Genomic DNA, 22,096 nt, shown 5'->3' with positions numbered 1-22,096 from the left:
GCAGAACATTCATTCATCACAAATGAAACAATGGTTTCCAAAGGTTGGTTTGTGCTACTTGACCATGTGCTCCCATGTGCATGTGTTTCAGTCGGTGCACAGACTTTAAAAAAGGAAAGACAGTAGGGAAGCAGACAGAGGGATACTCCTGGCTGTGAGGTGGAGAAAAGGTTTGTTGTAACCAACTGATGAAATAGTTCCTGATGTCTCAGACAGTAGGGGAATGCGATCATGTTCCCTGCACTGTTGAGTAATAACACAATACTGGTAAATCTTGACTAAATTTGACATTTCTGACTCAGGAGACGGCCCTGCCAGAGACGGTGCATCGGATGATTCTGGAAGAAACAAAAAAAAACAGTCTTTCTAGGTCAGTGAAGAAGAGGAAACAAGTAATCCTGGAGATGCTTCCCAGATGGAAAAATGTGCTTGTTTTGGATTTTGGATTTACTTTGAATATCAAAAGAAGAGTTGCGAATTACGTTCGGAGAAAACTCAACTGCAGAAAGAATGTGAAAGTTTATACTTTGATGCCATGCAATTAAAGGATCGGTGGCGTTTAGCCGACGCATTCAGGTTTTATTGCTGTGTAAAGTTGTGTGTCGTCTGCATACGAAGTGAACATCATGTTTACCGATATTGAGTACTGAGAGCAAGGATTAAGATAATCACTGGCCAGCAAAAAAGGGAAGGAAATGGAATTAGAATCTAATAAATTTTCTTAAGACATGAAACAGGCTTTGTCCTCAGCTGCCTGTGAAAAACCACTTTGTGCCATATTAACATGTTGAAACAGGAAAAGCACAGCTGCGACTAATAATGGGAACGATGGCTCTTTTCCATGTAGGTGTCCCAGTATGCAGTCACTGATAATTAATTACACCTGTGCTTTTGCTGCATTAGCATTAGAGACTGAGAGAACCATCTGAAAATATCTTCCTGTGACATGTTGTTTAAGAGAGCAACAGCAGCACAAGTACGGACCAGTCCATAGTCAGTGTTTGATAACATTAGATGGAATTTACTTCTTTTGTAATATGTTGATATTCCCAATGACTGACCTAATTTTTTCGCTGTGCCTTTTCAGCTGGATAACTCAACGTAGGAACACTGAGTCATCCGGTCGTTAGCTTGCTAAGCTGTTAGCCTCGGTAGCTTCTAGATGCCAACAGTTTCCTGGCAGCAGTGTTCTCACAACTTACGACTGGTGTTACCCCTTGAATGGTAAACATTCACATACTGTACCCACCCACAAGATCGGGAGTTTCATTCGCAGACAGCATATGTCAGAAGAATCGCTAGGAAACTGTAAAAATACTGGTATACAACTTGCTAAGAAGCATAACCCTTACTCAAACTTGGTACGTGTTGCAGTTTTGTTTTTTACAAGACTAGTACTAGCTGGGCATAGTCAGACGCAATAGTTATCAGGATATGAACTTAACACAAGGAGATACACCTGGCATTCATTCATGTGAATGTTATTTAGACATGTAGCACCCACCTAGACCAGACCAGGTACCCCCACCCCATAGCAATGACACTCACTGATGGCAGCAGCCATCCCCAGCAGGATGCAGCCTGACACAGGCACACACACAAAAACGCTTTAGGAACAACTAAAAAAAAACAAAAACAAACATGAAGAACAACACAAGGTGTTGACCTGGCCTCCAAATTCACTAGATCCCAAACTGATCAAGTATCTGTGGGATGATCCACAGAGGCCCCTCCCCTCAACCCATAGGACCCAAAGGCCCCCATTAACAACACTGTGTTACCAGACACCACAGGACACCCTGAGAAGGCCCATGTCCATTCTCTGATGCATCACAACTGTTTTGGAGTTACATGGGGAGACCTACACAATATTAGGAAGGTGGTTTTAATGTTATGCAGACAACTCAACGACACTCAGATGACATGTACAACTACATAATTTTTACTCCTCTGTCCGTCGCCACGTAAAGCCCGTCCAAACCAAACCAAAATTTGATTGACTGCCAGATCCTCGCAGGGGCATAATCAGTTCCCAGTGGAACAACTGCAGACAAATGTCATTTATCAGTACAAAATACTGGCAATCTGGACTTGCTAGTATGAACTTGACAAGTTTGACTCTGAAATATGGACTCTTGAGGACGGGAGGTTCATTCTGCTACTGGAGCAGCAGCGCACTAGACGATGCCTGCAGAACGTCCACACAAGTCTGCACAAGTTTCCTTCCAATACATCCCTGATTGACATCCGGTACTTGGGCCGATGCATACTTTGAATCGAGGCAGTACAAGTATAGACAAGAACAGATATTGATGAATGCTCCAACTTTTCTCCACAAACATTTTCTTTTTTGGTGGAGGAAGTTTAGCCTGTAACTTCTCCCTCTCCCCTTCTCTATCGTTTAAACGGGCGTGGCCTGCTCCTGCTCCTGCTCCACCTGTAGCTGGCACACCTGAGTTCCATCAACTCATCAACCTCTGCAGAATTTAAACCCTGGTTCCTCCATGAGTGTTTGCCAGGTTGTTACATCAACTCCATTGGGATTCCAAGTGAACAATGCCAGATCCCTGTAGGGTGTTTTCCTAGATCCTTTTAAAAGGTGTTAATACATTGCTGTTTGTTCTGCTGCAACGAAGTGACCAGAAAGTCAATAATGCTCTGAAAGTAAATGTGACGAATATACCTGAATATAGTTCATGGGATAATAACTTGTAGCTAAAATAGGTCAAATCAGCTGGGAGGTGTGGTGGCCATTTGTTATAAGAAATTCCAAATTGTATATCCAATCATTGCCATGTGACTCACAATCTCCAAAAAGAGATTAATGAGAACTCCTTCATTTAAATACAAACACTGATTTGGTTCCAGTCAGATTTTCATTAACTGTGCTCCGGGAATCCATTCTGCGATTGGTAAACAGTTCTGAAGTGAGACAAGCCCGCAGTTAAGAGTCGTCTCATGAATTAACCGGAGAAAGAAATTAGAACTGCTGTACTGCTGGGACCCTGGGATTTCACTGGAGACAGAGCGTCTTAACAGAAATGTTTTTGGGTTATCCGGGGTGAAGGCCATCTCTCAAGAGTCGACAAAGACTCCCTTAGAGGCTTGGAGCCGCCTCCAGGTTTAGTAAATGCATGATTCATAACGGCAACTGTGAATCATCAAAGGCACCTATTTGGTCACATTGACTCTTTTGGTATTTTGCCTCACCAACATAATGTCCCAGAGGGCTCAGAATGTAGGACACTGTCCCTCCCAACAGCCCTGTTAGCTGTTTTCTTGAGAAGAAACTGAGTAAAACTGGAACAACACCAAGCAGAAAAAGCATCATTTAAAATGCCAAATAAGTGTCTTGTTTGACAGTTTACCTTTAAAGAAAAGATTTGGATCGAGTCATGGACGCCTTTATTTGCATGGCGTCCATGAAAAATAAAGGATTAAATGTTTTTAGATGATGCTTCCAGGTTTTATCGGTGTGTAGAGTTGGGTGTCGTCTGCATATGTGGAATTTGAATCTATTGCATTTCGTTTAACCTGCAGAGCTGCAGAGCAAAGTACAATCTAGTGAAGCTCATAAAATAAAGACGAAGAAGAGCCTCATTTCCTCACGTCCTTTGGTATTGGGGAGTTGGGGAGGCTCTGTGGGTTCGCTGCTGGCTCCATGTGAGCGGTTTTACCATCTCTAGTAGTGAGATGAGCCCTCTGTGGTACGGCTGCTTGGAGTCAGAGGTGGTCGAATGGTCTGGACGTTCGCCACAGCTGCAGTCATAGCGGGTAAAAAAAGACCTTATGAAATTGTCCAAAGATTACAAAGAGCGACTGGAGCAACAGACGTTCCTTTGTGCTGCGGTGGAGGCATTCCTTACACTCATACGCTGTGGTATTTACTGTGAATGCTCACTAAGGTTTGTCTCCGAATGCCATTTTCCATCTGTGCGTGTGATTTATCGTGGGATCTAAAAAAGAGGATGATCACACTCCATATGAACCGTCCCTCCGGTGAGAATGTCACCCTGCAATCCCAGACGTGTGGCTCGGAGCCACTGCCGAAGCCAAATTACAACTCAAGGTGGAGAGGTCAGCGGGAGGAATTTCTTTGTTGGCCACTTGTTGTTGTTTTTTTGTATAGTGTTGGAGTTTCTTTAAAGGTGACAGCTATTTTTTTTTTCTCCCATCAGCACATGTCCAAACCCACAGAGAGAGAGAGAGCGAGTGAGAGAGCGGACTCAAACATGAGATCATCAGGTTGCCGATCCCACAAAATAAGCTTTTTCGAAAATGTCATAGCATGTGGGAATTGTTTTTTTGGATCGCCGCGCCAGAGTCTCATTTGATTTCCCTCTTTTAATGTGAGGCCTTCCATGTAGGTTCCAAAGAACAAGCCTCCCATTAATAGAGCGCATTCAGAGAAACCGTTTTTTAAAAAGCTCACGTGCAGCAGTGCTGAGCTTGCCCCTCTGGTAGGGAGCTCAAGTTTTCCCCCCGCTTAGCGGCGGCATATTTTCCACCAAAAGAATAAATGGGATCCATCATAATTCTGCTGATGCCTGGAGTGAAGTGGTAGGGGAGTAAAAAGAATTTAAAAAAAAAGGGAAAGGAGAGGGACGAGCAGAGCGGAGGGAGATTTTCTGGGGTTTTTACGGTGTTTGACCCACACTTGCGCCTCCGTCTCTAATTAGCAGCAGGTAATTAAAGAGCAGAGATGAGCAGTCGGGGTTGCTGTGGAGAAAGTGAAAAGTATCTGCTGACACACCCTCGGGCCTAGTGTAAACATATAGCACACATCGGCGCTAACCATCCCCTCCCCCGCCACCCTGCCACCGCCCCCACCCCCGCTGCCACAGCTCTATAAGTTACGACTGCACCTCAAGAGCACCTTCAAGCTTTATCTCCTTGTTATCCTGCGTGCCTTTTTTTCTTTTTCTTAAAAATAGATATTTGTTGACAATATTGCCAGATGGCAGCGCATCAAGGTCACAGCGTCGTCGCGAGGAGATTGTCCCGGCGCTGACGGGAACAAAATACGAAAAGAAATATAGAAAACTGAAAGGCTCACTCCAAGCATTATCTCAGCTCATCTCAGGACTCGCTCTGCCGACAGAATAGCTGTTCCAGATGGAGCAACCAGCTTCTCTCTGACCTCTTTCTGCGTGTTTATTTATTTATCTTTTTTTTCGCTTTCGCCGGCGCAGACGAGCTTCGTTAGGGAAACGCGCGCGCCTTAATCCGCGCAGGAATGTGGATGTCATTGTGTTTGCTTCTAAAATTAAATCTGTCCCTGGCTCCGAGGTGAAGCTTGACATCTGTCCAGGTGGTGTCTTTTGTGTCGTCCTTTCCCACAGTTCTTTGGGAACGTTTCAAGATATTTTTGGTCCTGTGCAAAGTTCGCCAGAGCTGATGATCCTCCGCAGCGATGGAGGCGAAGCGGGCCAGCAGCTGAGTGCTGTTCAGAGTTGAAGGCTGTTTACTCATTTGACGTTGCCTTTACAAAGACTGTGACTAATAACCCTCCTGGTCCTTTACCTACACCGTAGCTTTATTAGAAGGAGCCGAGGGGAGGTCCACGAGGCCCTCAGGGTCTCCTGGCTGACACTATCAATAACCGTTTGATTGCATGTAGTGACAGCTCCATTCAGGAACTGTTTCGCACATCAAAAAAAGCATTGCAATTAAATCCATTTAGTCCACACACAGGTTGTGTAGGTACCATAACACACACACAGATACATGTACAGGGTATGAGGTGAGGGCCTTGATGTGTTTCACAGACGGACGCCAGCCCCATACCGGCCTTTTAATGACGGGGCAGACTGGGCTGATCTCCAGAGGTGTGCTTTCCCCATCAGGCGGCCTGCTCTCTCTCTCTCTCTCTGTCTCTCTCCAGGCCAGACAGGAACATAGCAGTAATGGAACAGACTGAAAGCAGCAGGTAAAACACACTGGTGGTGGCCGGCCAAAAGTCTGCTACAACCTTAAAACAGACTGCCGAGTTCACACTGCTCCACTGGAGTTCACTGGAAAAGGTGAGCAGTGAATCGGTGGCATAAAGTGTTTACTTAAGACAGGACCGTCTTCAAAAGAAAAACGTGGGATTATACATTAATCGTGTAATAAACTTTAATAATGCAGACGAAGCTTTCAGTCGGTTGAGACCAAGGTAACTTTCAAAGGAAACATTATGCCATTCATTAATCACCAGCAAAAAAACAGAAAACACCATGAGACACCAACAACTGTCCGAATAAAGCATAGACTGTATATAAATATGGACATTGCGTCCCCACTTCCTTGCATTGGCCAAACTGATGCTACTTTCCAGGGCATTCAGGCAGCTCCATCTTTTGAGTTTGGAGCCAGAGTCTGAGCAGTACGGTCTGAGAGTGGAGACACATGGAGTCGCGTTATTGATGGGCCGTCCACATTTCCGCCAGACTCACTTTTCGTTTAATTAATACTGCGCTCTCCTCTACCACCATTTTTTTTTCCAACTGTCACAGTCCCACGGGACCGCTTTATAGAGCGCTTGGCATGGCAACTGGTAGTCATCATGAGGTCACATCCTGTTTCTAATAACTAAAATGAAGTTTATCAGAAAAACTGACACCTGAGCATGCATCAGCATTATATTGACTACCTAAAATGAGAGAAACAATCCCCGAAAAAAGTAATTTGACATGTATTGTACTGCAGCCAGACACCAGGGGGAGCTCTACTTGCCTTGGCTTCACTTTAGAGGAGCTGCTCGCGTCCATCTTTATTTACAGTCTATGGAATGTACTCGCTGCCTTTTTATACCCTCCCGTTAGAGGTGATTAGCTGGAAGAGTCTATTTAGATTGCTCTCTTATCACAATGGTTTAGCCCATGAGTTCTTAAACAGGTGATCCGACCTCTTTCGACCAAGGCTAAAGGCCCTTTTAGAAGACTGCGGGACATAGACGCCGTAACTTACGCACATAGCCAGCGCCACTGCGAGCCAACACTAGTCGGCGTTGTGTCTTTTTTTGCCAGTCTGGTTCATTTTTGTTTCTACTGCCCGCTTCACTTTCCACTTCCTGCTTCACTTTCAACAACGGCGACTGAAACTTTAGCCAAAGTTTCGCCAGAGAGGAGTCATACAAATGTTTGTATTGCCGTCAGTTTCATGCAGAAGTCTAAACCGCCTATAAGGAGACAACCAGGAGGAGGTGACATTCAAATTAGCCTAGCATGTAGCTTGTACTGATTATGGTTTTCTTTTCACACAGGCAGAATGGCCGGTCCCCCATCTGCTTCCTCACTCTAACACAATATTTCAAAGTGTGTATAACTCTATAAAACATGAATCAATACATGCGAGTAAATGTCCATTTCTTTACTATGCTGAATCAATACTCTACAAAGCTCACAGTCGAGGCCAAGATCCTTCCTTCCTCTTCGGGCTTGACAGGAACCTGCAGGTCATCGCTCGCCTCATCATCGCGAGTGATGAGGCGAGTGCATTTTTTATTTTTTTTGGATTTCGTGGAGATGTATTTGATTTGAAGTATGTGGTTTGACTCGAATCCAAGTTGTGTGCCTCGAGTCCTCACCTCTGTAGTGCACGAGCGAAATGTTTAATCAGCTCCACTTTAATCTCCGGGGAGCTCAAGTAAAAATATTTTTATGTAAAACTTAATCTCGGAGAAGACTTTAAGACCAAAATCTGGCAGTTGATGTAGTAAAATGTTTTTCAGAGGATGTTCTTGCTCTGGTCCTTGACGGCCTTGCACCGCCAGACTTTGCAAGTTACCCCCTTTTTTTTGCTGGCTTCAAATGGTGCTTACCAAGATTCTTATGAATGTGGTATTCGCAACCTTGGAAGTTGAAACATTTTCAACTTGGGATGTGTCTGCAGACCTTTTCAGAAATGATGCAGGTGGATGGTGAGTTATTTACTGGTGGATGAACACAGAAAAGCAAAGAATCCCTGCTTCCCCATTCCTCCCTTTTTTCTCTGCTTCCTCCTCCCCCTTTCACTACAAGATCCATCCCTTCACTCTGACCCTCTCATCCCTCTTAACTTTCCCTTGGGTCCTGTCAGTTAAACGTCCTTGAATCAATTAAAGCATGGTCTTGGTTAGTGAATTAGCCCCAAAACACGCCATTGTTCAATAACCCAATCAGCGTTTAATCAGTTTAATGTGCAGAATAGTTCATGCAGTTAATCCACTGCAGCACAGCAGTCTTCCTCCATTCTCCATTTAAGAGAAAAAGTTTTTTTTTTTGTGATGCTGTCAGATCAGTCGAGGTCATTCCCGACGCTCTGCGCTTCCGTTCTGTATGTGGATAGAGGCGCGTTGTCTCCGAGGACTGCGCTCCTTCCTCGCTATCTGCAGGCTGTCCAGACTCTACACGGCAGCAGACCTTCTAACCTGCATGTTCGCGTTACCTGGAGCCCTCGACGCTGTTGTCTGCCGGGGCTGAGGGAAAAAAACTAAGAAAATAACCCACGGTGCCGAGACTGTAACGAAGAACTGCACTCTATGCACTTAAATCTGATCGGATAATCGCTGGGGAGGTTCAACATGAATATATTTATGTTTTGTTAAAGAACCATCAAGTAAATGAGGAAAATAATGTTCAATGTTCATGTTGGGCAACTTTTGGACCTGGTATTCATTCGTGTGGATGTTACTTAGACGTGTAGCACCCACCTAGACCAGACCAGGCACCCCCACCCCATAGCAATGACACTCCTTGATGCTCAGCAGCAATCCCCAGCAGGATGGAGCCTGACACAGACACACACACAAAAACAGCACAAGGTGTTGACCTGACCTCCAAATTCACTAGATCCCAAACTGATCAAGTATCTGTGGGATGATCTAAAGAGGTCCCTCCCCTCAAAGGCCCCCACTAACAACATCCTGTTGCCAGACACCACAGGACACCCTCAGAAGGCCCATGTCCAATCTCTGATGAGTCACAACTGCTTTGGAGACCTACACGATATTATTTAGGTGGTCATAATGTTATGAGAAAAGAGTGAACATATCACGTTTGATTGATAGTTGGGGAAATAAAGGCAAAAATGTTCGATCCGCCTGAGTCAAGTAACGGCAAACCTTCTGAATTAATTCAGGAAACGCTTTGAACATGTCTCCACGGGTCCGGCGTCACTTAAGACCCCCTACAAAGGTGTGGACTATCCATCAGGGACTGACTTATACTGTGCAGAGATGTTTCTCTGAATTATTTGGCCCCAAAAGCCGGATGGAGATCATCCTGAGGCAGGTTCAGTCAAGGAGTTGTGGGATCATCTTCAAGACAGAGCAGCTGAAGTAGCTGCCAAACCACTCAAGGTGTATGACTATGAATAGATGGCTTTATAATATGACTCTGAGGTGATTCTGCCGCCTTTAATCGCATTCATTCGGTCATTACTTGACTTGAGTGTTTTGCTGTCAACTACTAGCATGCTTGCCGTAAAACTAATGTCCTGCATTCACCTTGTTCCACCTTTTTTTATTTGAGCACTTTGAAGACGATTTCTGCAAATGTCTTGTTTGACATTCTTTTCCTTGCAATTGCAAATCATGTAAATTGACGGAGCGGGCTGTCCCTGCCAAATAAACCAATTAACGGAGCAAAGGGAGAGCGGCTCTGAATCAGGCTGGGAAGGGAAACACTCTGGCCCCGCATGGATTCACGAAAGCAATTAATTTTCCTTTGCCGTTTGGAGCCACCACAGTTCCAGGGAGCAAAGGCCAACGAGGCTGTTTGAAAGTGGTGTGCTGGAGGAGGTGAGGGGCTGCATCTGCTGCACAGCATGCGCCCGCATATTTCTGCAGGGGCAACTGGGACTGATCACAGCTGCAGCTCGGCGGGCCAGAATCAATGTCTGCGCGAGCCAGATCAATATCTGTGACTGCCGCATGCATCTGGTTGTTGGATGCAATCTGAAAAAAACAAAACAAAAAAAAAAACAGTAGAGAAGACTTTTAGTGAAGGACCTAATGTAAAAATGGAGAGTGAAGTAAAAGGCCAGCAGCATCCAAACTGAACTCTGAGGTCCTTAGACTTAGACTTAGACTTAGATAAACTTTATTGATCCACAAGGGAAATTGCTTGGTTACCAGGGTGCATAATCCAAAACCTCTGGTATTTTTTTCACTTTTAGTATCTGAAAAAAATTAAGCTTTATTTCTGAGCAATGTTAAAGAAATAGAGCAATAAAAAGAAAGAAAACGCTCTTCTTCTTTGTTGCCAAGGAAAAGTTGGAGCTTTGGATGGAGCATGGCTACCCCCTAGTGGCCATCAGAGGGAACTGCATGCACACATCCAGGTTCAGTCACATTTTTTGGTTTACAAAGACTTCTGTTACCATAGTTTCACATTTAATTATGAACAGAATAATTAAGACATTTTTGCAGATTACTTAAGAGAATATAGATTATTTCTTTACTGTAAATTAGCATTATTGTCAAAACTAGAACTTAAATCACGTGAATGGATGGAATAAAACATGTCAAATAGGAATATATATGTTTTAACCAAGTGTGCACGGTTGAAATTGAAACCACTTATGTAAAAGAGCTTCTAAAAGTAACTTCAAATAATTTTAAAGCTGTAGAATTTGCGCTGAGCATGTTTTTACATTTATATTCACCTAATTCTCCCAGGTTAGATGATTAAAATATAATATAATCTATATCATTAAGACGCAAAGACACAAAATCCTTTACTTTCCAGGCATATTTAATTGGCACAGTAAACACATTACAAAGTATTCAGTGCTCCAAAAACACAAGCATGGGCTACCAAACGGAACACAAACGAAAAAGTGCAAAAACACACCATTTGGTAGACCTGACAAAGGAAAAAAAAGGAAGTCTTACTTTGCAAAGCAGATAAAGTAACGGTAAGACTCTCAATAGTTAAAATAGATGTTTTTTCCTTTTTAAACTTTATTTATATATTCATATATATTCTCTCTGATTCCACGCCGTTTTTCCACTGTACAGGCAGGTTAATCTGGGGCTAGGAGGTTTGCGGTGGTCTCGTCTCAGAGCAGCGGGCAGGCAGAACAAAAAGCTGCTACTGCTGCTGCTGCTGTAGCCTCATCATCGGGTTGATCGTTTATCACTGAATTTGAAGAAAAAAAGAAAAAAGAAAAAAAAAGCGGCTTGTTTGATATCTTGACGAGCGATGAGAAAGGGGGATGGGGAATTGGCGCGCGTATGATACTCGATTCAGCAGGGATTCGATCATTCCTTCCATCAAGAGTCCAAATGATCAGCACGTCCATCAATCCTCAGTGTGTTTGTGTGTGTGTGTTCACTCTAGCAGTAGATGATGAATATTCAACGATGGCTTCATCCGATAACACAAATCTTACTCATATTTGCAGGATTTAAGTCCCATTCAGGCGGAATAAGCAACGATACAACTTTCCAGCTTGAAAAAGAAAAAAAAAAATCAAATATAAAACAATATTGAAATCATTATGTGCCGTTGAACGGAGGGGGGAGGGATCGGCGGACAGAATTTATCATAATTTGCCCCCAAAACTTTTTGAGATAATCACGTCTTCATGCTCACACCACAGCTAACATTGTTCTTCTTTTTTTTTTTTCTTTTTTTTTCTCAGTTAGAACAGAAACCTGGTTAAGGCCCGACACAGGTGATGATCTGCATGTTGTCACATTTCAGTCACAGGAAAAAATGTGGATCACAGTATATTTCCATATACAGTAGGAGGACCATCTTAAAATAAAAGAAAATAATAAAAATAATAATAATAATAAAAAAAAAAAAACATCACAGGTTTTTATCTTGCTGCTTGGACCAAGTGGAGACATTTCCACGGCTGTAAACTAACAAACAACTTACGTTAGACACTCTGATCAAAACATACTAATAGTTTTACATACATACTGTACTTAAAACAAAAGCACAAGACATCCAATGACCTATCTTTGCGCGAGATCGTTCAGAGAAACAACATTTCGGGTCCCTATTGTCCTTTTTTTTTGTGTGTGTGATTAAACTGGAAAGACTGGGAGGAGCAGACTTTGCTGTTAGAAAACAGGGAGACATGCTTTCTGAATAATAATAATAATAAAAATAATAATTAAAAAAAAGAACCACAGGCACCGAACCCAAACAGTAGCATTCAGGTTAATTTATGACCAGGCAATGAGGGTTAACTGAACAGAAAGGCTGGAGGCGGGTAAGCTGACCCCCGCCTCCTCTTCCTATGCGCCGCCAGCAGAGGGGCGAGGAGGAAGACAGGGCAAGCATGCAGCACACCACAACGCCGAGAGACCCCCGCCCCGAGCTGCCGCTGCTGCAAAAAGAAAAAAACGAAACAAAAAAAAAAAAAAGGCTCGAAGCAGCCATACGGGGAGACGGGAAGGGCCGTGTGGAGGTGGGGGAGCAGAGGGAGGGAGGGTGTGGTCAGAGAGAGGAACAGACAACCAGCGAGGAGAGTTGGTTGGATGAGAGTGATAATGCATCGCTTTTCCCTCCGGCTGATCCTGGATATGTGTGATCATGGTGAGGAGAGAGAAGACATGAGACAAATAATAATAATAAAAAAACACAACAGATAGATGATTAGCACCGTCTTCTGTTTCCAGTGAAACCTGCAAATGCGGAGCTGATTTGAAGGGGTGAATATAGATGAGCCACAGATGATAACACGGCTTCATTTGATTATTTTATTTTATGTCCTCAGGCTCTTGCCGGTCTCCTTCCTGTCTCTGACCACACCCTCTGCCGTATATATATATATATGTGTGTTTATGTGTCACGAGGTATAGGTAAGAAAAAAGAGAAGGTGGCAGAGCCGGAGGGGAGCGTTCATGACCGCGCGTTGCGCAAGCGAAGTTAGTTACATTAAGAAGCAAAGCTGAAAACAACAGGAAGCAATTACTGCGGCTGCTGAATGTGGAGGTTAAGAATGGAGAGAAAAAAGTTATGAGCGCTGAAATTTTAGATGGATTTTCTCTTTATTCGCCGCTTCACGTCGCAGAGCTCTGCGGAGGAAGCTGCCGATAGTTTTATTTTATTTTTTTGTGTTGTTTTTTGTTTTGTTTGTAAAATTCTGCTGCGTTCAAATCGGCCCGGCTTTCTCTTTTTTAGATTCAGGTCATCGATTCGCTTTTTCTCGTGAGCGTGAGAGGAACGGTGCGGGTTTCTCCGCGGCTGCTTGCCCTGCCGCTCCTCGGCCAGCCTCGCTCTTTTTAGGAATCTGTAATTCAAGAAAAGGAAGAAAAAAAAAAATAAAAAAGAAAGGATAAAAAAAAATAAAAGATACAAACAAACGAAAAAAAAATGAGAAAAAGAAAAGTTAGCTTCGGAAAGGAAAATTGAGAAGGAGACACCAACCCGAAAACATTCAGATATGGAGAGGAGATCACTGCATGTATGAAACCACAGAATGTATGTAAACCATTAACCCGTAGATGCATCTGTTCAACTAAAGCTGGGCTCAGACTACAGGAGGAGTAACTTCACAGACGTTCTTCCCTCTAATCTCAAACCTGTACACGTTAAAAGATATTTCTTAGATTATCACGCCAGATCATGGAGCATTGGACGCCAGCTAATGTGATCTCTTGGATGCAAACACAACAGAGGCTGGTGCGACAGCTTGCTGTCCACGCAGTCCAGTAGGTGGCGGTAATGCACCTGCAAAGTGGTTTGCAAACCAGTCCAAATTAGGAAGACAAAGAAGAAGGAGAACATCTTGCTGTAATGTTGCAAGCAGAAGAAGTACTGTAGCCAGGCGTAATCGTCCAGATTTTATATATTACTGCAGTGGCCTCGTGGACTCTTCCAGTAGTTTGGGAGGTGTAAGAGCAGATCTCTAGACACCTCACGTTACCAGGTAATCTGGGATTGAACCTTGAAATCAAGCACAATCTGGGCCAGATTTCTCCACAGATTCTCTGCAGAATTCGAGCATGAATCTCCTGTAGTCTGAGACCAGCGTGAGGCGTTTTCCTCCGGCACGTTAAAATGCAGATGCTGCACTCAAACATGCCGAAACCCACTCATGACCGAACCCCCCCCCCCCCCCCCCCCCCCCCCCCCACGAATGCTGCAGCATGCACCACATATCAAATGCTCTTCAGACGTATTTACCGCACATCCCGCTGATAACAACCCCATGCTGTGACGCTAACGGGCCCATCAAAGCCAATTTAAAATGAGTCTAAAGAAAAGGCCCGCGTAATGATTTATGAAAGAGGTGATTTCCGAGTCGGGGCACAGACTGAAATGACACAGAGGCCATGCTCACACAGCTCAGAGACCCCATGCAAGAAACCACAAAAGCTTCACGATCAACTCCATAGCACAGCCCAGTCTCACCATATATCCTAGTACAGATAATTCCTCTATTCCTTTACCAATGGCCTGGAAAAAAGGACCAGAAGAGCCCGACACTATCATTATCAAAAGGTGAATTTAAAAAGGGGGCTGTTTCTGTTACTAAACTGATCGGTAAGCATATAAAATTTCTTTCACAACCTTTTCCTGGTCACTATAATTAATCTACAGCATGCGATAACATGAGGGACGTGGGCACTCCTTTATTTATTTTTTTTTAATTTTCTTTCAGTTTAACCTACAAAAATATCTTTTAATCTATATTTTACAGCAGATTTAAATAACATTTGCGTGATTGCACATCGAACATGCTTTTCCTTTAAGGTACAACGAGTGACCAAAACACAAGAACTTGATTCGCTCACTGTCACTTCGGATTTGTGCACACATTCAGATATCTGCGGGTCTTGATTAAAAGCTTGACATTTTCCAATATAAACGTAAAACATATCAAAAAGAAATACTGTGTGTTTTTAAATGTACACGAGATCTGTAACCGGAGGTGCCGTGTGTTATTTTGTGTGACCACAAGGTGGCACTGAAGTGAATAAGAGGCGAGGAACTACAAGCTTCTCTTATCTGCCACAACCGTCCCCGACTGTGACGAGGCACAAGTTTGATTGGTCCTTCCTCCTGAGGAGTCAGGAAGCGTCTGAGCTACGACCAGCAACTTTTTAATCTCTGTAACTCGCTGCTTTTACGGTTAACATGAACTTGCTTGAGTTAAATGTATGTCATAGCACCTTTGGCATTTGCCTCCAAAAAGACCTCGACGTAGGACGTGGGGACGTATCCCTCCTCGTCCTCGTTCCTCCGCACTCGCGTCCATCCGTCTCCTTTGTCTTCCTCTATGACGTAGAGCAGCTCGCCCTCAGCCACGGAGATGGTGCCCTCGTTGTGACCTGCAAGATGAGAGAGGGGAAGGAGAGTGTGAGAGCATGAAGTAACCGTGCACTTACAGGAACTACCTTAGACTAACCTAATGTAGATTAGGTATTCAATTTCTAAATCATATTTCCATGAAGACCTGTCCAGGGTGTACCCTGCCTCTCGCCCGATAACAGCTGGGATAGGCTTCAGCCACATCTCGCGACCCTTCACAGGACAAGCAGTTACAGAAGATGAATGAATGAACATTTCCATGAAAGAGGAATTAAAACTAAATGAGGTTTGGTAATAAAATGCAATCATAAAACTGCAATTTCACAAGACTGAGTCATTGTGATACTTGCACAAACTTGAAGAATGACATAACAATACAACAGAAAAACAGCTCAACAGATCAGCTTGTGTAATAAACCTAAAATGTCAAAGCTATGCTTAGTTAGACAAAATACACATGCATTCATCTTCTATAACCGCTTGTCCTGGAGCCTATCCCAGCTGTCACTGGGTGAGAGGCGGGGTACACCCTGGACAGGCCTCCAGTCTATCTCAGGGCTAACACAGAGAGACAGACAACCATTCACACTCACACCTACGGCCAATTTAGAATCACCAGTTAACCTAATCAGCATGTCTTTAGACGGTGGGAGGAAGCTGGAGTACCTGGAGAGAACCCACGCAGACACAGGGAGAACATGGAAACTCCACACAGAAAGTCCCCAGTCAGCCAGATTAACGAAACAAAAACGTATTTTTTCCTTTCTTTTTCCTGAAACACTAAATAATTTCTTACCTTTTCAGCCTATAAAAATAGTTGAGACACGCGAGGCCTCCTTTACTTTATAAGACATCAAGTTATAAAATAAAGATGGCAGTACCTTAAATAAATAAAATGGTAGATAGCTTCACCTTTTCGGGTCGCTAGATTTGATGCATTTTTATGTTTCTTTATGGTTTTGTACTTTTTTTTATGATATGGCTTCTTTTCACCCTCATCCTTTTTTTAACATGTGCACTCCTTTGCCAGCCTGGTGCAAGGACTGATGCCTGAAACCAGATGATCTCATGCCCAGCCTCACATTCTGAGGTGCCCGTGTATTTGAGGGAGTCGCAGCCACACGCCAATCACAACTATGCAGGTGGACCATTGCTTGTTTTACCCTTTTCTAAGTACACACACTATTTAAAATGTTCTTTGTAGTATATTTAAGATAAGATAATCCTTAAATTATCATCCACTGATAAAGGCCATGTCCGTTTTAGCCTGACTCCCTAATGCTCAGAGGGTTTTAATAATCTAGGCCACACTGAGTTGTGACCTCTCTGGTAGTGGTGTAATATGCTGACCTTTAATTCATTTTTACTATAGGGATTACGCATAATCCTGGAACTGTTCTCTCATTTTTTTTTAGTTGTTCCTAAAGCGTTTTTGCGTCAGGCTGCATCCTGCTGTCATCAAGGAGTGTCATTGCTATGGGGTGGGGGTGCCTGGTCTGGTCTAGGTGGGTGCTACATGTCTAAGTAACATCCGAACGAATGCCAGGTCCAAAAGTTTCCCAGCAGAACATTGAGTTGTCACAAGACGGTCAATGTTATTTACGTCTCCTGTCAGTGGTTTTAATGTTGTGGCTGACAGTGTATACTATTTATGGCAGAAGAAAAAAACTTAGAACGTGCGTAATATTTATGTACGTGACAAAACTATTTCTACATTGTTTATTTCCATCATGTATGGTTACCTTCAAAGGGGTACAAGGCTTTGCAGGTGCCGATGGTAGGCAGGGTCTCCTCATCGTCAAACTCATCATCAAACTCCGGCGTGCTGGAGGTGGGGACGGGGTTGGGGTTGGGGTTGGGGGCTGGGTTGACCTTGACCTGAATCTCTGAATTCTGCTCCTCTGTGTAGCTGCCGTCCGGGCTGCTCAGGGGCCAACACACACATTAAATACACCGTGAAAACATACATAGTTTTTCTTCCGAAAAACACGAGGTGTGTTGTGAAATCTAGTGCGGGGGGGCTGGCGTTTGTCAGAGTATACCATACCTCTCTCTGTCCTGCGCACAGTTGTTGTTGCTCACTGCTGTGTTGTTCTGGGTCTCGTAGAGTCCGCTTCTCCGGTGGGAATCGCTCTTCGACGGCATCCTCTCCTCCACCTCGGCTAACCAGCCCTGAAACACACATGTTACCATTATGGACGCGGTCTTTCGTTGACCTCTGCCTTACATTCCACCTCCCTGCCATTTATTTACAAGGTTAAACCCGTCCTGTGTTCTGGGACTTGTCTCTGCCCGCACGGAGCTTGAACATGCAGCCAGCCCTTCCAGCTGCGGCAGCACATCTTTTCCTAATATGGACGGCGACAGGCTTCTCTGGAACGGCTCCAGCTGGAAATGTATGCTCCAGCTCCTCATTATTTACTGTGTCTGGTATAAACCAAACAAGATAGCTTTGCCAACAATAACGCTCGCGCAGGACCGGGAGCTCACACTGCCACTGAACTCACCTCAAACTTCTGCATTTCAGACTGGAGCTTCTCGATGTTCTGGCCTATTTCTGCTAGCCGGGGGTCCACGCTGGCCGGGTCTCCCATCTGAGGGTTCTTCACGTATACGTCTTTCATCTTAGTTAAAGCATCCCTGTGAGAGCAATTTAGTAAAGTCAGTACGAGTGGTTGAGGCTTGGATGGAAATGGAAGGGAAATGTTCCTTAATGGTGCGTTTAAATCTTTATGATGCTACCTCTGGTCCATCTCTTTTTGTATGTCCTTATTCAGTTCATCGATCTTGCCCTGCAGCTTCTTCCTCCTCTGCTCTGGCGGCAGGTGACTGAAGTCCTCCGGTCCAGAACCCTGGGAGTGCAAAAAGGAGAAATAGAGGCAGGAAAAGGAAAAAAACAGAAGAAAATAACTGTAAGAAAACAAGTAACTTTCACAACTTTCTGACGTTTTAACGGGGGATCAATTCTAGTTAGGTGCAGTATCTCCATTTGCAGTAAACCCCGTAAACCGAGACTAGGGGATAAATGGACCATTGCTCGAAAAATTGGAGCTCTTGTTATGTTCTGACCACATAATTCCTCTGGAGGAGATACTGCAGCCGTTCGCTAACACAGACTCGCTGAGAGTCGGGATCACCGTCTGTCTGTGTGTGTATACTTGGGAGGCCTTTCACCAGTTCAGTCGCCACACCTAATCTACCGCTCTCTGCCAATGCATCGGAAATGTAATAAAGCCTTAGATACATCCTATTACTGCTCATATAGTGTTTCATTGTGAAGTAGGTAAATGGGTCTGAAGCTGTCGGACTCTCCTCTGACAGGGCTGTGTGTTCTTAAAATCGGGGGCCGAGAGAAAGGCGAGTCAGATGTCCGGACTCTTTCCAGTCTGTAACACTGAGAGGAATGAGTCATGCTGCTGGGCAGTCTCTTAAACTTTCTGGAAACATCAGGTGTTCCGAGGCATTAGTGCGAGCTTGCCTCTACAAAGCCCAAAAGAATGCAAAATTAATTAAATATGAAATATGAATAAAGAAAGTAAAGTAAGTCACATTATTCTTGAGCACGACTGAGCTTTGAGCTATGTGCTAATGACAGGAGAGTCGTTTGTTTTGCTTTAATTTGGTCATAGACTAAAGGACTGGATGAGTTCAAATGTTGCCATAAAAATAAGAACAAAATATCCATAAGTTGATTTTTTTTATAGTGTATATCAACAGAACTTTTGACAACATCCTAAAAAGAACTGGAGGACTGAAGTGGTCAAGGCCTGTGTTTGGATCCCATTGAGATGGGTCACCACGTGATATAAGAGCTGGAGCTACGGACTCGAGGTCAGGATTCACTGGGGTCAAACACAGGAGCTGGGTTACCATGTCCACCTTACCCTTTCTCCCCATATCGGCATGCAACACTTACCAGGCATGCAACATAACAAAGATCTGTCAGTCGTCATGCAGAGACATGCTCCTCTATCAGTTACAAGTTACATTGCAGAGGTAATTCATTAGTTTTTACATTCTCTATGTTGACCCTAGACAAACGAAAAGACTATTAACAAACATGTTAATAAATTCTATGTGGTTAAATTTGATCAATGGATCAACAAAATCTAAAGGAAGACATTTAGTTGTTTGTATAGAATCAGGCATAGATCTGGTAAATTTACACTTTTGGGAAAGTGACACTCTTACCCAGCAGCAGTTAGCTTAGCTTAGCTTAGCATAAACACTGGGAGCGGGGGGAAATAGCTAGCCTAATTGCCTTCGACTTGCAAGCCAACTTTGGCTGTCATACATATTAAACAAATAAGATATAAATAATAATACATTTAAAGTGATTATGGGTGGTTTATCTTTGAGTTTGTGCAGTTTCTTTCCCCCTTGGATCCAGTTTTATGCTAAGCTAAGCTAGCTGTGACTCCTGGCTGGAGCACTACTGCGTCAAAGTTTCAAAGTTATCACCAAGCATCCCAAAATATGATGATTTGAATGACTAATAGATTCTCTGTGGACGGCCTAACGCCATCAAACAATTCTCTTGTGTTAGCTTTACAAAACAGCTTATGCATGCAGTGTGAGAACACGTGAAAACAACTCCTACGCAAGATCCGATTAGTGTTTGTTACAAGGACGTACAATTTGTCGAAACAACAGGGACTACAAGACAGACTAAGACAGATATAACATTGAGTAAATCTGATCACCTCAATGAGATTCCGGACGTGGGAATTGAGTGTGATCTGCACCACAGAGACCACAGACACAGTTTTGGGAGAGACAGGACGAGAACACAACCACATAACATAAAAAAAACAAAAAAAAAACAAAACAACACACAAATGAGACAGCGACATGAGTCTCGGGTCCATCGACGTGTCACAGCAAAAAATTAAATAATTAAAGTTAGACCCGAAAAGCAGCAACAAAAAAAAATAAATTAAAATCCAAAACATAACGGCGCACAGATCGTTATTAACAATGTGTTACTGGGAGGACACAACATGCGTGCTATGGTCATGCCGCTACGGTCGTGCGGTTATACGGTCATGCTTACCAGCTTGAGAGAAAGCTTCACGGGGGGAGGGAGAGGACAGAGAAATGGCGAGGAGCAGGAGAGAGAAGGAGACACAAGTCAGCATCAGGAGAATATTGCGGCCACTGTCTTTCATTTTCCTTTGCACACAAAAGGTTGAACGGCATTTTATAAATAATGCTTTACACTGCCAGACTTCACCACATAAAGAAAAGAGGGTAAAGGCCACTATTACAGCTACTGTTTCAGCTATAAAGCCCGCCTTCCCCGTCTTTCCCGATGTGGTGAAGTTTAACATTTATAACACGATGGATTAATGAAAAATGAGAAATACGTTGGCAAAAAAAAATAAATAAATGGGCCAACCTACTGCACAAGCATGAGGTAAAGAATGAGGAGAAAACCGGGGAAGACAGGTGAAAATAAATGCAGAGGGGTAGAGGGAGAGTATGACTGCGACAGGGGGGTATGTACCCTTTACTTCTTGGTCCCTTTCTCTGCTGCCAATACAATGACAGGCAGAGGACAGCAGAGGGCGCCAGAAGCTTGTTATCGCATTCGTATGTTGACATGGAGGCAGATACTGAACACAGACAAGCTGGGGAGACACTTTGAAAACAACCAAAACTCAAACTCCACTACTCGAATGTTTATATATCGCAAATCAAAGTGGCTGAGCGAAAGCAGAAAAAAAAAAAAAACACGAACTAAAAGGCCAGTAGAGTGAAAAGAATATAAAACAAACAGCTTATTTATGGAGTAATTTGTAAGAGGGTTTGAATAGGAGCAGAGTAGAGAGCAGGTTAACAACCATTGGCTGGCAGAGCCGGAGCAGATGACTTGTAATCCTGTTAGGGGCTCACAGGCTGGTGCACCGAGGAGATCTGCTCACTGCTTTAGTCCGCTAATCAAGTCATCCACCTGGAATGGCCTGTTACAGCCCTCGCTACGATACCCCATGATCCCCACCGTTCTCAACTTCACACATCTAAAAGGTTTTCTAATCCAACTACGTGTACCTTGGGTAAAAGTAAAATCGGCGAAGGGTTAGGATCCAGTGTGGGCCTTGTGTTCTTTTCTCAAACGTAAGAATAAAAGCTATTTGTCGTATTTCTTAGGAAGTTAAAATGTTATTCTCGTGCTGTGATGCCTTTTTAACAGCTGAATTTGGACACCAAATAAAAATAAGTCTTCTATTCTAGCTTTAGCTGATTGACAGGATGTCACAACCCATTTTTTTTAGCAAAGATTTAGCATTAATTTAGCTTGCAATCAGTTTCCATGCAGCAACACCTATAGTTTATTTCCTGTTGTAGTTTATTTTATCTATAAAAAGTAGCAAATAATCATTGTATATAAGTTTAACTGCCTTAGAAATCACATTACTTTCATGCAGCATAACTGCAATCAGCATTAAAGACTAAAACGACAATGAAGGCACGAAGATGGTCTTTGTCTCCGATTGGCTATTGAAGCTCTGATTTAATCACGTGATCGCGAGAGAGCTTCAACTTCCAGCAGCTGAAATCCAAACCACCCAGACAGACATAGATATACAGGTATATCGTACGTCTTCACAGACACACAACGCCACTGCAGAAAAGCAGAAAAGCACACAAAAGCCCTGCAGGGGTGAATTCTGGGTACTGTAGGCTAAAAACTAGAGCCAAAGTGTGACCGGCACCTGTGAGATTTCGCGGCCTTACCCCCAGACATCCTCAGGTGCTTGTGACACTTTGTGAATTGACCCCCTTGTGGATGCTCAGTGGGGTGGGGAAACCCTGAAACAGCGGCGGGACATGGAGAGCAACAGGAAACCTCAAGC

At 43.6% G+C, this 22,096-nt stretch overlaps 1 protein-coding gene across 5 annotated transcripts in view; it reads right to left on the bottom strand.

Annotated features, from left to right (window-relative positions):
• Positions 1–10,629: 10,629 nt before the first annotated feature.
• fnbp1b (formin binding protein 1b) overlaps positions 10,630–22,096 on the bottom strand; it is a 49,709-nt gene continuing 38,242 nt past the window's right edge. Inside the window, exons 10-17 of one of the 5 annotated variants that reach the window (XM_084572600.1) lie at positions 20,293–20,307; positions 19,943–19,978; positions 17,982–18,091; positions 17,747–17,879; positions 17,287–17,411; positions 16,982–17,160; positions 15,101–15,259; positions 10,630–13,215 (exon numbers count right to left, since the gene is read on the bottom strand). In XM_084572600.1, the coding sequence (XP_084428726.1) occupies positions 13,208–13,215; positions 15,101–15,259; positions 16,982–17,160; positions 17,287–17,411; positions 17,747–17,879; positions 17,982–18,091; positions 19,943–19,978; positions 20,293–20,307 (765 nt within the window). In that variant the 3' untranslated portion in view covers positions 10,630–13,207. Of the gene's footprint in view, positions 13,216–14,559; positions 15,260–16,981; positions 17,161–17,286; positions 17,412–17,746; positions 17,880–17,981; positions 18,092–19,942; positions 19,979–20,292; positions 20,308–22,096 lie in introns of those variants that run through there. The other 4 variants (XM_084572599.1, XM_084572603.1, XM_084572601.1 and 1 more) reach the window with 4 other exon arrangements.

This window comes from Chelon labrosus, assembly GCF_963514085.1.
Source record: "Chelon labrosus genome assembly, chromosome: 22".
In the NCBI taxonomy this organism is placed as follows: domain Eukaryota; kingdom Metazoa; phylum Chordata; class Actinopteri; order Mugiliformes; family Mugilidae; genus Chelon; species Chelon labrosus.
Note: the sequence above shows the minus strand (reverse complement) of the source record. Positions and strands in the feature narration are given on the sequence as shown.